At 54.3% G+C, this 15,546-nt stretch overlaps 1 protein-coding gene across 2 annotated transcripts in view; it reads right to left on the bottom strand.

Moving 5' to 3' along the window:
* Nucleotides 1-11,283: 11,283 nt before the first annotated feature.
* The window catches only part of IQSEC3 (IQ motif and Sec7 domain ArfGEF 3), a 108,372-nt gene continuing 104,109 nt past the window's right edge, over nucleotides 11,284-15,546 (bottom strand). Inside the window, exon 14 of one of the 2 annotated variants that reach the window (XM_030322638.1) lies at nucleotides 11,284-14,818. In XM_030322638.1, coding sequence (XP_030178498.1) covers nucleotides 14,384-14,818 — 435 coding nt within the window. In that variant the 3' untranslated portion in view covers nucleotides 11,284-14,383. The remainder of the gene's footprint in view (nucleotides 14,819-15,546) is intronic. The other variant, XM_032593895.1, reaches the window with a different exon arrangement.

Genomic DNA, 15,546 nt, shown 5'->3' on the forward strand with positions numbered 1-15,546 from the left:
TCCAGTTGCCACTGTGCTTTTTTTGTCCAACCTCCTGACTTCATGGATGAGGAAACCGAGGACCAAAGATAAAGTGACTCTTTCAAGTTCTGGCTCCTTAGGGCCAGAGATATGCCTAAAACCTGGTGTCCTTGTTCTCAGGCCGGTGTTCTTCCCCATCATACATATTTAACAAGCATGTATGGATTGCCTGCTACTGTGTGCTAGTTTTCTCTGCCTCACCCCATTTCTGTTTAGTTATGTTGTCTTGGGGTGGGAAGGAGAGTGGTCCCCTCTATAGAGGGGTGAGCAGCTCTCCCCAGATTGGCATCCTTACCTTGGCATTTTCTCTGCCATCCCATACTCATCTGGCCAGATTTCCTCTCTGGATCCTTTTGTTCTTGCCATTTTCCATCTCTCCTTCTCCCCTCCCCCCGCTTCCTTGGAGTCTGAAAGACCTCTGGTCTCCCACAGAGAGAGAGGTGTTGTGTTTGGGACGCTCCTTTCCCCACGTCCCTATAAAATTATGCCAGTTCCTGCCAAAGGCAAGGGAGGAGAAGGAGAAGAGGTGGGGTAGGCCACTCCAAGAGAGTTTCCTGGGGCAGGACCTGGGAGCTGGAAGAAGGGCAGCCACCTGTATAGATAGCCATCTGCAATGATGCACAGATAGATGTCACCCAGAGCCACTGCCCAGTGGCCAAAGTAAAAAACCATGGTCCAGCCAGGGTGAGTTCCATCTTCAGAGTGCCTGGCGTCCTTCATCCAGAGCTGTTAGGGCTTCTCCACTTGTGAGAACAAGTACATTGGCACGCTGGGCACAGGCAGATGTCCAGACCCCTGGGTTCTGCCTCCCTTTGCTCTGCACATCTGTGCTTACTTTTGTTGGACTAGTTAGTGGGTGAAGAAGGAGGTCCAGGAGAAAGCGATAGAGAGAAACTGCTTCAGCCAGATTGCGCTCCTGTATGACCCTGGGAACATGTGAGGCAGGTTCAGTGCTTTTTGCTGCCACCTGGTGGTGGATGAGAGCAGTGCAGCCTCCCCTGGCCCTGCCTCCTCTGCCCTCGCAGGCTGGCTGGCTGTTTCTTCCCTGTATAAGCTCTCGCCCTCTGGAAACTAAATACTTCCTATACCCTCCTCCCATGGCCCAAGCAGGGCTCCCCATTACAGCTGGCTTGCCTTGGAGCTGCCTAGCTGCAAGGGCATGGGGGGCGCTGAGGTCGGCCTCTCAGCCCCCTGCCACCTCCCCATAGTGTGCTGTGCTTTTTAGCCTGGGCCCTTTCAGCCTGGAATATGGCATTTTCTATTGTAGGCGGTTGCCCTGTTCTGGACTCTGGCGGGGCACTCCCTTTCCCCAGCTTGTGGGGCCCTGAGCCTCAGCTTCTATCTCTGCAGACTGTTTGCAGACACCCATGGCCCTCACCCATTTTTCCTCTCTCCACATAAACTCACCAGGAGTTTCTGGTGCTCCGGGTTCCCTGGCTTTAAGCTCCCAGCCTGTCTGGGAAGGTCTCCGCTCTGGCTCGGGGGCCCCACTGGAGACAGCATGTCTGCAACCATTCCCCTCGCTCACTGCCTCTTCCACCCTGGCACCCAAGACAGAGTCTCTGTGGTCTGCGGCGGGCGGGGCGTGTCAGAGGGCCTTCATGGGGCGGTTGGGGCGAGCCGAAACCAAGTCGGACGTTCAACCAACTGAGCCACACAGGCACCCCAACAATTTGACTCTTCAAAGTGTCCAGAGCACTTTACTTCAGGAGTTTGTGTGTATGTATGTGTGTGTGTATGTGTGTGTATGTGTATGTGCGTGTGTATGCGTGTGTATGTGTATATGTGTGTGTATGTGTATGTGTGTGTATGTGGGTGTGTGTTCATGCGCATATATGCATAAAGAGCAGATGCAGGGTTATAACTTGGGGTCTGATTTCATCTCATCTAGGCTGTTTGAGTTTTTTTTTTTTTTTTTTTAATTTTTTTTTTTTCAACGTTTATTTATTTTTGGGACAGAGAGAGACAGAGCATGAACGGGGGAGGGGCAGAGAGAGAGGGAGACACAGAATCGGAAACAGGCTCCAGGCTCTGAGCCATCAGCCCAGAGCCTGACGCGGGGCTCGAACTCACGGACCGCGAGATCGTGACCTGGCTGAAGTCGGACGCTTAACCGACTGCGCCACCCAGGCGCCCCTAGGCTGTTTGAGTTTTAAACTGATGGCCTGATCTGGCAACTATGATTTGGCCAGTATGATATTTAAAGAACAACCCTTGAAGGTGAACGCCTCCAGGCACTGTCCAGTTTGCCACAGGCTCCCCCAGTCCCTATTATTCATACCTGACCTTTTCACATAATCTGTGCCGTGGGGGAAGAACTGAGAACTCTGCAAGGGAGGGCACGGGAACACTTGCTTTGAGCAGGACGGGGGACCAAAGGCAAGTGGTCTCAGGCGTCCCTGTGCCTAGAAAAGGGGTGGTTCATGGCTTGTTCATGTATGGATTTCCCATTCTGTAAACCCTCTGATGTAATTTATTGATTCTGGTCAACTCCCCCTCCCACCTGAGCTCTTCCCTTTCTCAAGGAAGGGGGATGGCTAAGTTTGATTTCAGAGATAGATATAAAGTGTCATGGGGCACATGGGTGGCTTAGTCAGTTGAGCATCTGACTCTTGATTTTGGCTCAGGCCATGATCTCAGAGTTGTGAGATCGAGTCCCGCATTGGGCTCCGCACTGAGCATGGAGCCTGCTTAGGATTCTCTCTCCCTCTTTCTCTGCCCCTCTCCCCACTCTCTCTCTCTCAAATAAAAAATAAAAAAAGTAAAAAAAAGAAAAAAATGCCAGGACACGGCAGCTCCCATGGTAGAGTGGACTCCGAAGCCAAAAAGGACAAGGTTAAGCTGGATTTTCTGAAGTTTGGGGCCTCAGCTGCCTCCCCAGCCCACCAGCGCATCCAAATGTGCTTAGAAATCATCCTCCCCTTTACTGTAGGCAAAAGCATTTTTACCTGACTGGCACTCCTCCACTTTGTGAGGCTAAGACTGTCCCTGCTTTCTAGGCACCCCGAGTTCTTCCTGGGAATCCCTACCCCACCTGAGGCTGGGCTTCCGGGGAGCCCACCTCCCAAGGCGGGGGTTTGCCATTCCCAGCTGCTCACTTTGCTTTCCCTGTATGTCCCCCTTGCTTGGCTGGACCTTGGTGCTGGCCTGGGCTTGGCCCCTCCCCCTCTCATCCAGCGTGCTGCCCTGTGCACGAGCTGAGGAGTGGACTCAGGTGCGCTCAGTCCCCTCCAGCCAATCCCCCTGAGCTGGGAGAGCTCTGGGAGCTGAGGAAGCCTTGAACTCTGCTGACACTGGAGCCTCTGACCCCTGGGGTGTGGACTTCCCATTTGCAGGCTGTGGTCTGTGAGGAGAAACTGCTCCCCCATCTAGCCTGGCACCCTACTTTTGTAGTTCTCCCACCCCGCTCCCTGCAGAGCCCCATAAGAGAGGGCTGGCTTTGGTTTGGGGCCTCCAGGAACAGTCTGGGCTCCTCCTCCAGCTCACCTCCCAAATCCATCCTTCATGTAGAGGCCACCTGGAGGGAGACTCTTAACTTCTGGTTGGGTCCCTTGTGTCTGCTGTCCCTGTAGACAGGAAGCACAGCTGTGCCCTTCTGTTCCATCCCAGTGTGGCCCAGGGATGTGGGTTCTTGAGCCTCAGATCAGAACTCCCCCCACTCAGTCAGAGAGAGAGAGAGAGAGAGAGAGAGAGAGAGAGAGAGAATGCTTACAGAGAGAATGCTTGTCAGCCTTGTAAGCTTTTAGCTGTGGAGGTGAGGGGACAAGGTTATGGGAATGGGGGTTAGGGCAGGGGAAAGGAGCAGAATCAGATGGTGGGGGTGGGGGGAGCTTGAGGCAGAGGGGCACAGACTAACGAGATTTTGGAAGAAGGAGCCAGGACTGGGGTCTGTGGGGGAAATATCATAATCACAGGGCTTGAGCTCAGCTCACTGGAAAGGCTAGCACGTTGTCCTAAAATAGGCAGAGGCACAGAAGGCGCTCTCTGGATAAATCTTATAGTCCACCTCCTACCTCCTACTCCCCTAAGGGCCCTGGTAACCAGCCTCCAAGATGGTCCTCAGTGATCCCTACCTCCTGGCACCCACACCCTTGATCCACAGTGTATCTGATGGAGTGGTGGCAAACGGCTTCTTCTGCCTTGACCTCTTGGGTCATTTGGGAAAGCCAATGGCCATGCCATGTGGACACTCAAGCACCCGATGGAGAGGCCCATGTGGAAGGAGCCAAGGCCTCCAGCCAAGGGCCATCACTGATGTGTCAGCCAGGTGAATGGGCCACTGTGGAAGTGGATCCTGCAGTGCCACTCAAGCCTTCAGATGACCACAGGCCTGGCTGACACTGACTGTAACCTCCCGAGGGGCCCTGCGCCAAAAATGTCCAGCCGGGTGGACTCTGATTTCCTGACCCACAGTGAGTGTTTTAAGCTGCTGAGTTTTGGAGTAGTTTATTAAGCACCAGCAGGTAACTACTATAGGCCCTTGGCTTCCCTGCATACGAGAATCCCCGTCTCCAAGGATCAGTTGTGGCCTCTTGTCAGAGGCATCCCTCAGCACTCTGGGAAGAAGATGCCTCGCTGGTATTCCTCCTGAGTCCTTTGCCTTTCTCCCACATCCTCGCCACCTCTGGCCCTCCAAATCCATCCCCGGACCCTGGGCCTTGCCCTCTTCTCCCGGTTCTGAGGCAGGTGAGGCCTGCCTGCCACCCAGGTCCTCACGTGCCCACTCCCTGTTGACCATGGGCTGATTGGATCTGACAGGGAAGAAAAGCTGGTTAGCCAGTCATCAATACAGAGAGGCTGGGAGGACCACAAGCAGAGGGCTGCTGAGGGCCCGGCAGTTACGTGGGGCTGAGGTGGGTTGGTGCTGTGGGACCCGACGTCCTGCATTCCAGCACTCTGTGCTTCCAGTGTGACCGCTGGCATGGTGGTCAGAGCTCACTCCCTGACAAGGCCAAGGCTGAGCCCCTCTGCAGGGTGAGCATCCGGCCCTGCTGATGTAACAAGAATCCAGCCCAAACTCCTGATGTGATCACGTCCTGAGGCTCTTTCTGCCCACACCACCTCACCGATCTGCTAAGGGCGTCCTCAGCGGCACCGGAGGGCCTGGCCCTGAGACCAGAGCTCGCACAGTCCACATCTGCAGTGGGTAGGCCCCCACAGAGAGACTCCGTGCCCTCCTCCCCACTTGGCTCCCGGCCTACCAGAGTGCGTGAAGGCAGCCTGCGCCCACCTGGCTGGTCCTCAGCAAGTGCAGTTGGGCTGGGGTCTATTGGTGAGAGGAGGGGCCCCGTGAGAGGGTGGGGATGAGGCCAGAGAGTGGCCAGTGCAGGCTTGTGGGGCAGAGGAGAAACAGCCCCTACCAGGCTGCAGGCTTTTCCTCTGAATTAATTCTAATGATTTTTTTCCTCTTGATTCTTCAGGGCTTTTTACAAATAATTGGACTGTCTGGAAATAGTGACAATTTGATTTCTCCGACCATCATGCTTTCATTTTTCCTCCTTTTCCTTCACTTGGTGACTAGCGATGGTGGGAGCAGGTACCGTCCCTTCCTTCCTAGTTATGAAAGGCGTTCTGATATTCCACGCCTAGGTGTGATGGCTGGTGTAGGTATCACTTATAAGGCTATGACATTTTCCTCTGTTCTAAGGTTGCTGGTTTTGTATTTTTATTCATTTATTAAAAAAAATTTTTTTAGTATTTATTTTTGAGAAAGAAAGAGAGCATGAGCAGGGGAGGGGCAGAGAGAGAAGGAGACGCAGAATCTGAAGCAGGCTCCAGGCTCTGAGCTGTCAGCACAGAGCCTGACTCGGGGCTCGAACTCACGAGCTGTGAGATCGTGACCTGAGCCGAAGCCATGCTCTCGGATACTTAACAGACTGAGCCACCCGGGTGCCTCAATGTTGAATTTTATTGATTGCCTTTTCTGCATCAATTGAAATGATCATATTGTTTTTCCCCTTTAATCTGTTAATGTAGTGAATTATATTAATGGGTTTTTCTAATATTTAACCATCTTTAATTCCTGGGACTAATCGAGTTCGGTCATGGTTTATCACATTCTTTGTTCTTCACTGCCAGATTCAGTATGTTATTTTGCCTCTACAAGTATTGTATTTATGCTCAGGAGCAAGAGTGGCCTGTAGTTTCTCTTTTCTCATATAAGCCTTGTCTGATTTCGTTTTTGTTTTTAAGATGACTCCAGAAAAGGAGTTTGGGAAATTTCCTTCTTTTGTTCTCCTCTCTGAAAGAGTTAATGTTGGGGCGCCTGGGTGGCGCAGTCGGTTAAGCGTCCGACTTCAGCCAGGTCACGATCTCACGGTCCGTGAGTTCGAGCCCCGCGTCAGGCTCTGGGCTGATGGCTCAGAGCCTGCAGCCTGTTTCCGATTCTGTGTCTCCCTCTCTCTCTGCCCCTCCCCCGTTCATGCTCTGTGTCTCTCTGTCCCAAAAATAAATAAACGTTGAAAAAAAAAATTAAAAAAAAAAAAATGAAAGAGTTAATGTAAGATTAGAACTATCTGTTCCTTCAGTGTGTGGTAGAATTTTGCAAAATCATTTGGCCTGGTTTTGTATCATTTTCATGGAGGGAGGTGATAGATTTTTAACTACCCATTCAAGTTTCTTTAATGATTATACATCTCAAATTTTCTGTTTGTACTTGAGTGAGTTTTGGTAAGGTGTTTTTTTAGAATAGTATTCATTCTGTGAAGGTTTTCTTTCTTTCTTTCTTTCTTTCTTTCTTTCTTTCTTTCTTCTTTCTTCCTTTTTTTATTTAAGAGAGAGACAGCACGAGCAGGGGAGAGGGGCAAAAGGAGAGAGAGGGAATCCCAAGATGGCTCCACGCTCAGCACAGAGCCTGACATGGGGCTCGTTCTCACAACCCTGGGATCATGACCTGAGCTGAAACCAAGAATTGAACGCTCAACTGACTGAGCCACCCAGTCTCTCCCTGTGAAGGTTTTCAAATGTGTTGTAATACAGTGTATAGTTTGGAGTTTTTTTGGAGTAGTCTCTACTTAAAACCACGTTTCTGCAGTGCGGGTAGTTCCAACCCTTGTTGCCTTAACGTACTTATCTGTGACGACTCTCATCTTCATGATCAGTAGTCAAATGGGAGCTTTGTCTATTTTATTAGTCATTTCTTAGAACTAACTTCTGGTTTTGTTAATTCTGTCTATTGTGTATGTCTTTCCTATTTCATTATTTCTGCTTTTGTCTTTGTTATTTCCTTCCCCCTACTGCCCGTAGGATTATTCTGTTGTTATTTTTGAGGCTTTAATTTAACGTCTTAAATGAAAGTCTCCTTATCCATAAAAGGAAGCAGTTGGACTGACTAACCTGTCTGCTTCCAGGTCGGATGTTCTGGGACCCTGTGCCTCCCTGTGATGGTGGCACAGGGGGTGGCACAACCCCCTTAAGCCTGGGGGTTGGTGGGGAGGCCACTTCCTAGCCCAGATGTCTTAGAAGGAAAAAGGATTGGGGGTGCTGGGGGAGGGAAGTTGGGAATGTGGGAATAAGAGCCAGCTCTCCTGGTGGCTTCCTGCCTTCCCGCAGCTAGTTCCCACAACTTTTCCAGAGTCTGCCTTGAGGTTCTTCAGGGTCATGGAAGCAGGAAGCACCGAGGTGCTCAGGGCTGGCTAATGGGGTTAGGGCGCCTGGTTCCCTCGGGAAAGGAGCCACCCAGACCTGCAGGAGGGATGGAGGGACAGAGGAAAGAGTTTCCAGCCCTCCTCCTCATCTCCCGACCCAGTTCTCTCACCCTCCAGCCTCTTCCAGAATGGAATTTTCCCAGTGGAACCAGTTCTGACTCCAGGCTGGGACATGGGGCCTATCGCTGGGCCTGGCTCCTTCCTGGGAAGGGGAGGGGAGCACATAAGAGCTCAGCCTGTGACTCCAGGCCGCTGGGCTCTGTCTGGGCCCCACGTGCTCCTGGAGGGAACACATTCCCCTGTCCCGTGAAGGGTCGCTCAAGGCCAGAAATGCCTGGTGGTGGCCTCTCCCAGCCATGCTTTGCCCAGGGATGGAGAGCTCTTCTGAGTTTCGTCCCCCCTGGCACTCCCCACCTGCATCTGTGACCCTGGCTGCTGTCTTGTACCTCAGTGGTTCGCTCTGTGGGTCAGAGGAGAGAGGGAGCTGGTGGCCGGTGAGTAGAGGAGTGAGGGGACCTACTGGGCAGGGTGTTGACAGGGTGCTGGAGCGGTGTGGAGCCCCAAGAAAAGCGGTCCTGAGCATCAGACGGGCAGAGCATCGCTGAGCTAAGGAATAGTGAGGCGTCCTCCTGAGCCATTTTCCACAGGCAATCTGACAACAGTGGGCACGAGCCCCTGCTGCTGGTGTTTGAGGAGACTTCCTCCCTGGGACCCAGAGTCTGGCTGGGCCTCTTGCTCTAAAACCCCCTCCATCCATGGCTTCCCTCAAGGTGGCTCCACAAGGACACCATGGGTGGCTGGTAACTGAATTTCATCCCAGGTGTCAACATTTGTTGACTGGTGGTGATTCCTGAAAAAGCAGTGGTCAATTAGCCACATCTGTCAGGGCTGGGGAAGGAAGGTAGGCTTGCCAAGGCGCACAGTGGTATTCTGCCTGTCCTACTGGACGAGAAATCAACCCTACTACAGTTTTGTGAAATTCACGCTGAGGTCGGAAAAGGTGCCAATCCCAGGGCCTTGTGGGTAATGGGCCATGGAGTCCATGCAGTTATATTTTATTTATTTATTTATTTATTTATTTAATGTTTATCTATTTATTTTTGAGAGAAAGAGAGAGAACACAAGCAGGGGAGGGGCAGAGAGAGAGGGAGACACAGAATCTGAAACAGGCTCCAGGCTCTGAGCTGTCAGTGCAGAGGCCCACGATGGACTCGAAACCAAGAACCATGAGATCATGACCTGAGCCCAAGTCGGACACTGACTGAACCTCCCAGGCACCCCCTATTATATTTTAAATTGCAAACCTGAGTCCCCTTGGTTTGGGGTGACAAGGAAGACAGGGAGGGGGAAGAGTGCTGCCTGTGGGCTCATGGCGCCCTGGGGTGGGCTCCTCCCCATCAGGAGTCAGAACCATACGGGAGCCCTGGGTCTGGACAGTACTGCCCGGCGGCAGGACAGCATTTCCTCACTGTGGGTGTTTCTCTTCTGGGGCCTGCACTGGTGGCCTGGGTCCTCCCGCTACGGCCCAGCCCTAAACGCCACCCCCACCCGGCCTGCCTCTGGAATAGCCTGACAGCCTGCTTTCAACCCACCTCCTTTCCCGCTGATTATCATCCCCATCTGTCTGGAGTTTTCCAGGAGAAGCCTAATTTTATTATTTCCTCAGTATAAGTAGTTCTTCAAATGCATTTAAGTAAGAGATAGTAACGATTTTCATGTAAGTAAATTCATATATTAGGAAATATCTCGGTTTCTGCCTCAAAACACTGTGGCCATTCAACATTGTGGAGATGGTCTTTGAACTGCTCACCTGCCCTCAGACCTGACCTTGACCTTGTTGAATATGCCTCCCCATAGAGGCCTTCCTTGACTGTTCACTCTGACACAGCCCTTCCCTGTCACCTCTAGCGTGCCAGCACTCACTATGTGAGAGTAATTGGTCTGTTTGTGTGTGACGGTACCACTCTGTGTGAGCTCCCGGAGGGCAGGAATTTTGTCCCATTCACTGTGTACCCCCCACCCCCAAGGCGGGGGCCTGGTGCATGCTGGGGCTTCGCAGCCTTGCTGACTTTCCCTGGATTCTAGCGCTGGCATCTCGTTCTGGCCCATTGCTCTCAGCTACAAGCCTATCCATCCCTGTCTCCCTTATTGGAAACATTCTAAGCCAATGGCTGATGAGTTTGAGTTTCCCCCCAAAGGGTCACTACCAGGGAGAGTCACTGGCCCTGGCTCTCCAGCCCTGTGGCAGATGGATCCAGGGGCCTCTGTTAGAGAGAATGGTCTTTCTCTCTTGCTGAGCCAGGAATGCGTTCCTTCCAGATGACCTCAGGGGCCGGCAGGCTTGGAGAATGGTGGCTAGCCTGTGTTCTCACACAGCAGCAGCCCTTTTGGCCTTTGGCCCTCTCCCAGGCCTGGGCTGAGCTGGGTCCCCTCAGGGGTGCTCTCGAGGGGCCTGTCCTCAGATTCTTGGGTCAGAGAGTTCCCAGGATGGGACAGGTCCTAGCTGGCCCCAGGCTGCTCCTGGAATTTCCCGTTTCCTGGAAGGAGGGTAGAGGTCATGTTCCTCTCCACTTTTGCAGGGGATAATGGGACCCAACCTGGGGAGCTGTCTGGATTTCAGGGTGTTCAGAGTTCTGGTCACCAGGAGAGCTGGTTGCCCTCTTTGCAGGTGTCCCTGGCCCCGCCATCTTGGCTGGTTGCTTTTTTCCCATGGTGCAGTGCCTCTGATGCTTCAGCTTTGCTGGAAGGCTCTCTCCTCTCTCCTCTGCCAGGAGAAATCACTCTCTGTGAAGCCTCTGTCCATGGAGCCTGATGTGAGCACTGCATGTAGCTGTGAATGCTGGCCCAAGCCCCTTGTGTCTCTCCTAGCCCTGATTTTCTTGTTTTCTCCTGCATTACAGCCACCTTGTCTTTGTCTTATCCTGCCGCCACCAAATCTCAGCATCCCTTCCAGCAACCCACAGATGTTTGCACCCCCACACTCTGTGGTTCCGTGTACCTTCCCTGGTAGTGTTCCCTCAGTCCCTTCACTTGAGCCTGGTGCCCTCCACACAGGGCTTGTCAAAGCAGACCTGTGATTAGACAGTCAGGCTTTGGGGGGTTGACCATGGTCAGTGGGACCCTGGGTCCCCAACATGCCCCTGTTCTCCATTGCAGAAAGTCATGCAGGGCAGATGCGGTCCTGGTCCCTTGTCTCTCACTCTACTGAGATGCACACTGCCAGTCATGGGGCCTCCTCCCCCCAAAACTGCTCCGGTCTCCACGGTTAGGTGCTCTCTTACCTGGCTGACAGGTAAGTTGGTGGGGTCAGCTCCCTGGCCCTGCGTCCCCAGCTCTGACCCATCATATGACCCCCCCCCCACACCCAAGTCTCCTTTAGTTAAGTTGGGGCTTCCTAACCATGTCCCATGGTGGCACAGAGGTACCTCCTCCTGGAGTGAGGGGTGACATCACTGTGGCCAGAAGAGAGCAGACTGGCAGCCCAGTGCTCAAAGACCTCAGGTCGGAGGGCCTCAGAACAGCCTCTGGCTTTGGCCTCTGGACAATCAGACACTCTGATTTAAAGTAGGACTTCCCTCTGAGAGAACAAAACAAATGCAACCAACACAAAATTTGCTCAAGTGACATATTTCAATATAATCTCTAAAACTCTATGAATTGAACAGATAAAATACCTCTGGGCTATTTTGTTACAAAATATTTGCCATTTGGATTAGTCGCTGGGTGCAGCCACCCTGCCTTTCCCTAGAGAGGTTTCTCTCCAGCGGGGTGAAGGGGCATATGCAGGGAGGTGGGGTGCAGCAAGAAGGTATATACAGCAGAACACAGGGACAGATGGACGGATGGTTACCAGGGAAGCCTATTGGACACAAAGACACATTCTGGCAGGCTGTGGGGGCACAGGTGCAGGGGTGGGGGGTGTCAAGGATCTCAGGGGTCAAGGACTCAGGGCTGATCAATACGTGTGCCCTTGGAGGCAGGCAGACTTCCAGCTCAAGCTGCCAGGGCGGGTCTTACTCCAGGTGTGGGGTGGGACTTGCCTGAAACCGTGTGGGAAAGGGAGTTGTATTTCCCATTCTTGATTCTGGAGTTGGGGCCAGATGGATAAAATTGAGCAAGGGGCCCAGATCCTCTAAAATAAGGCCTAGAGAGTTGATAAAGTGGGGCCACCCTGGGGTAATCGGACATGTACCCAGGACGCTGTGTCTGGGGGCCCAGTCAGCCCTCCATTGCCCCCACCATCTTGGGAGCCAGGGGGAGCCGAGTGCATCTGCAGCTGGGCTCACTGGGAGAGCTGGAGGCTCTGCCACGGCTGCTGCCATGGGAGGAGCAGGAGGCTTATCCCAGGTCTTTGGGGATGAGGCTCTGGGGACAGGGACAGCGGTGGGTCTCAACTTTAGCCTGTTGGCTGATCAGGGGAGGGTGGTTATAGGCAACGGGAACTCTTGCTTCCCCAACAGTGAGGGGGCCCCATTGCACCCCGCTTCAGGCCATCAGGAATTAAAAGGTCCTTATAGCTTGGGCTTGGTGCCACGTGCTGCTGACCCCAGGCTGGTCCGCCTCCTAGGCCAGGCCTCCCAGTGCTGCCACCGCAGTGACGGGGGAGGGAAGCCCCCACCTGGGGAAGGGGCCCTGAGATGCCTGAGCATCTGGGTCCTCAGAGAGAGGCTCCAGGCACATGTCAGCCCTGAGGCTGGTCCTGACCTGGAAGGTTAGGGCTGTGGCAGAGGTGGGGGGAGGGGCCAGAGTTGCCACGCCCATCAACAGGGAGGTGGGCGCTGTCAGCGAGAAGCACTATGTGAGTAGGTGACAAGGGATCCGATGGCTGAGACTGTGTCCCTTCTCAGCAGCTCCGGCACTCATGGTCCCCACCCTATGAGCACACTTAGCCGCCTCACAGCCCCTCTTCCTCCCTGCTGCCTACACTCCCTTCCAGCACGGCTTCTCATTTGAGCTTCATCCACTCCCTCCTGAGTCCCCGACTCCTGCGGCCTAGGCCTGCACTTTTTAAGGGTGATCCCTGCCTTGGCCAAGGGCACCAGAGGGGACTGAATCCTTGTGCTCCGTCAGCCAGTCTGTTCCAAAAGGCTGTGGGTTGGAGCCACTTGTTATAGGGAAGACCCAGGACAGGGGCCAGGGCAACAAGGACGGGGGACATTAGCTGGGCAGCCACCGAGGGAGGAGGCGGCAAATTGGTCACAAGTTATGGAAACCAGGCTGACAAAGACACAGCCAGAAATAAACTCACTGGGTGACATCATACTGACGTCTGGGTGACCACACACACACACACACACGCACGCACACGCACACGAAACTAGGTCATCTGGAACCTCCTAGAGTGGGGGAGGACTCTGTGCCTCCTAGCTGGCTCAGGGCACTCCCTTTAGGGCACAGGGTAGGCATCAGGAAGGAGCAGATTCACTTTAGACCTGCCCGATATTCACTGCCATCTCTTGGCATGCTTTGATAATGGGCTCCAAGTGGGACAGGATCTTAATGAAGGACAGCAACGAGCTCTTGGCACAGGACTGGAGAGTCCAGCCTGGTTTGGGACAGAACTTCCTTGAAAGGCCTGGGATTGGGGCAGGCTATGCTGCTGCCCCAGGTCTTTGGGGCTGGGCTGCCTGGGTTCCGTGGGGGTCTCATAAAAGCTGACCTGGGAGGTCAGCGAGCCCAGCTTGGCTCTCCTTTGCAATTGTGAAGGCGAAGGGGTCTTTTAGCCACTCCTACTGGAGGCAGGTCTGGCACCTTCTGGGGTGGGGGAGGGGGATCAGGGATTTAAAGGCTGAAGGGCTGGTTTGGGATGGCAGCAGGGGGCGTGCAAGCACCTCTGGACCACCTGCTCCTCTCACCCGTGGATGTGTGCAAACCTCTCCTGGAGGCCACAGAAATCATTCAAGAGGGAGTCTGGACGTGGGTCCAAATTCTACCTCTGCTGGCTGCATTTGTCCCTGGGCAAATCACTGCTCCTTCTCCCTGTTTGTACTTCCACATTGGAAGAACCCGTGTGTGTTTAAGTCCACGCCCTGGGCACTTTGCATTGGCCAGGTCATATCTGGGGCTAGAAAATGAAGAAACCCTTTTAAAAGTTGGATTTTATGGATGTAGGACCTCACGATTCCATGGCTCTGCCGACTTGATCTTTCCCTCTTAACCTTTCTCAAAACTTTCCTGAAGTCTGAGCAGCCCTGGGCAGGCAGGGCCCAGCTCCTGAGAAAGCAGGAAAAGGCCCTGGGAGGAGGCAGAGGGTGTGACCAAACTCCTGAGACTGCTGGGCTTCGGGGTGCAGCAGAGGAAGCCTCCTTACCTGGCCTGAGGCCTGGGGCCTAACACACTCAAGACTCAGAAGCCGGTTAGGCCCTCAGCTCTTGCTTTCTTCAGTCCACAGCCCAAGTGGCCAGAGTGGTGGCAGGAGGAAGAGGAGGTCTGGACGTGCCTGGCTGTGTGGGGCCCCAGGAGAGTGAGGTGGTGTCTCCAGATTGGGGGGAAGGGGTGCTCAATGGAGTGAGGGGAGCAGGGTTGGGCGAGGCAAACCCAGGTGCCAGGGATTGGGATTCTCTTTCCAAAATGATGGTGATCAGTGACCAGTAGCGCATCGTGCCAGGGCGTGGGGAGCAGCGAGCAAAGGGGCGGTGGGGGCTGCTGGGTGCAGCCGAGGGCCCCTCAGCGGCCAGCCCTCCTGGGACAGCAGCAGGGTGGGGGGGGGGCAGAGTCTACACCAGGCTCCTGGAGCCGCTGGAGTAGCGGCGCCGGTGCAGCAGAGAGCCAGGCGGGCAGTACTGGTGGGGGTGATTGTAGGGGGGTGGGGGCGGGGGCAGCGGAGGCTGGTGGATGACCTTGACCGGGGAGCCTGGGCCACCCAGGGGTGTGGAGCCACAGGAGTCGGAGGAGGACGAGGTGTAGCAGGAGAGAGCCTGGCTCAGCAGGGGCTCCATGCGGGCCAAGCAGGGCTTGTCCAGGACAATGACCTTGACAATTTGCTGGCATTGCACCAGGGTCCCGGGGGGTGTGGGTGGCAGCGGCGGCAGCGGCGGGGGCTGCTCCCTCAAGGGGCTAGGCTGCGGGTCTGGCAGTGGCACCGGCGCTCCCCTCTCGGCCCCCAGCCCGGGGTTGTGCTGAGACGTTTGAAGCCTGTTGTGAATTGACACCTAGTTTAGAAACAGCCAGAGAAGCATGAAATGTTACAAGACTAATTCCCAGCTGCTAGGACTGGCTACCCTGAGCCTCCCTCCCCACCATTCCTGTCTCCTATGCCCCTCGGAGGCTCCCAGCCCTCACCTGGACCCGCCATCTCTCCACCCACCTGGAGGAAACCTGACTGCTGAACCCAAGTGCCGACCCTGGGTGGGGAAGGGAGAGCCCGTCTCCTCACCTGTGAGATGGGCACCTGGGCCAGCCGCCCCTAGGGTTCTGCAGTGCTCTGCAGTCACATTTCACAGGCAAACCTCTCTCTGCCTCCCTCTCTACCACCTCTGAGCTTGGAAAACAGGGGAAATGGTCTTTGGCCCCTCCTTGCCTCCCAGAGCTGTGTTGAGGGACAGTCAGTCATCTTTGAGCCTTTCAAGCCCCCTCCTCCGGCCCGCTTTGTTAAAGGAGAAGCTTCATTGTTCTGTCGAATTACAAAGGTGCCCAAACCCAAAATGCCAGGGCCCCCTGAATACGTGATCTGGACCTACCGGATCCTCCTGGATCCCCAAGGCCAAAACCATGCATGTGAAAGCAGCCCAGACAGCCAAGGCCAGAGTGTGGTCCCTAGCTGCCTTTCTGGCCCAGCCTGCGTCCCGGTTAAATGTGTCCCACTGCAGGAGAGGGTACCCAGAAAGGACTCTAATCTTCACCCCCTCTCTCAGCCCCTGGAAGTCACTGTGAACCAGCC

Source organism: Lynx canadensis, chromosome B4, assembly GCF_007474595.2.
Source record: "Lynx canadensis isolate LIC74 chromosome B4, mLynCan4.pri.v2, whole genome shotgun sequence".
NCBI classification, from domain to species: Eukaryota; Metazoa; Chordata; class Mammalia; order Carnivora; family Felidae; genus Lynx; species Lynx canadensis.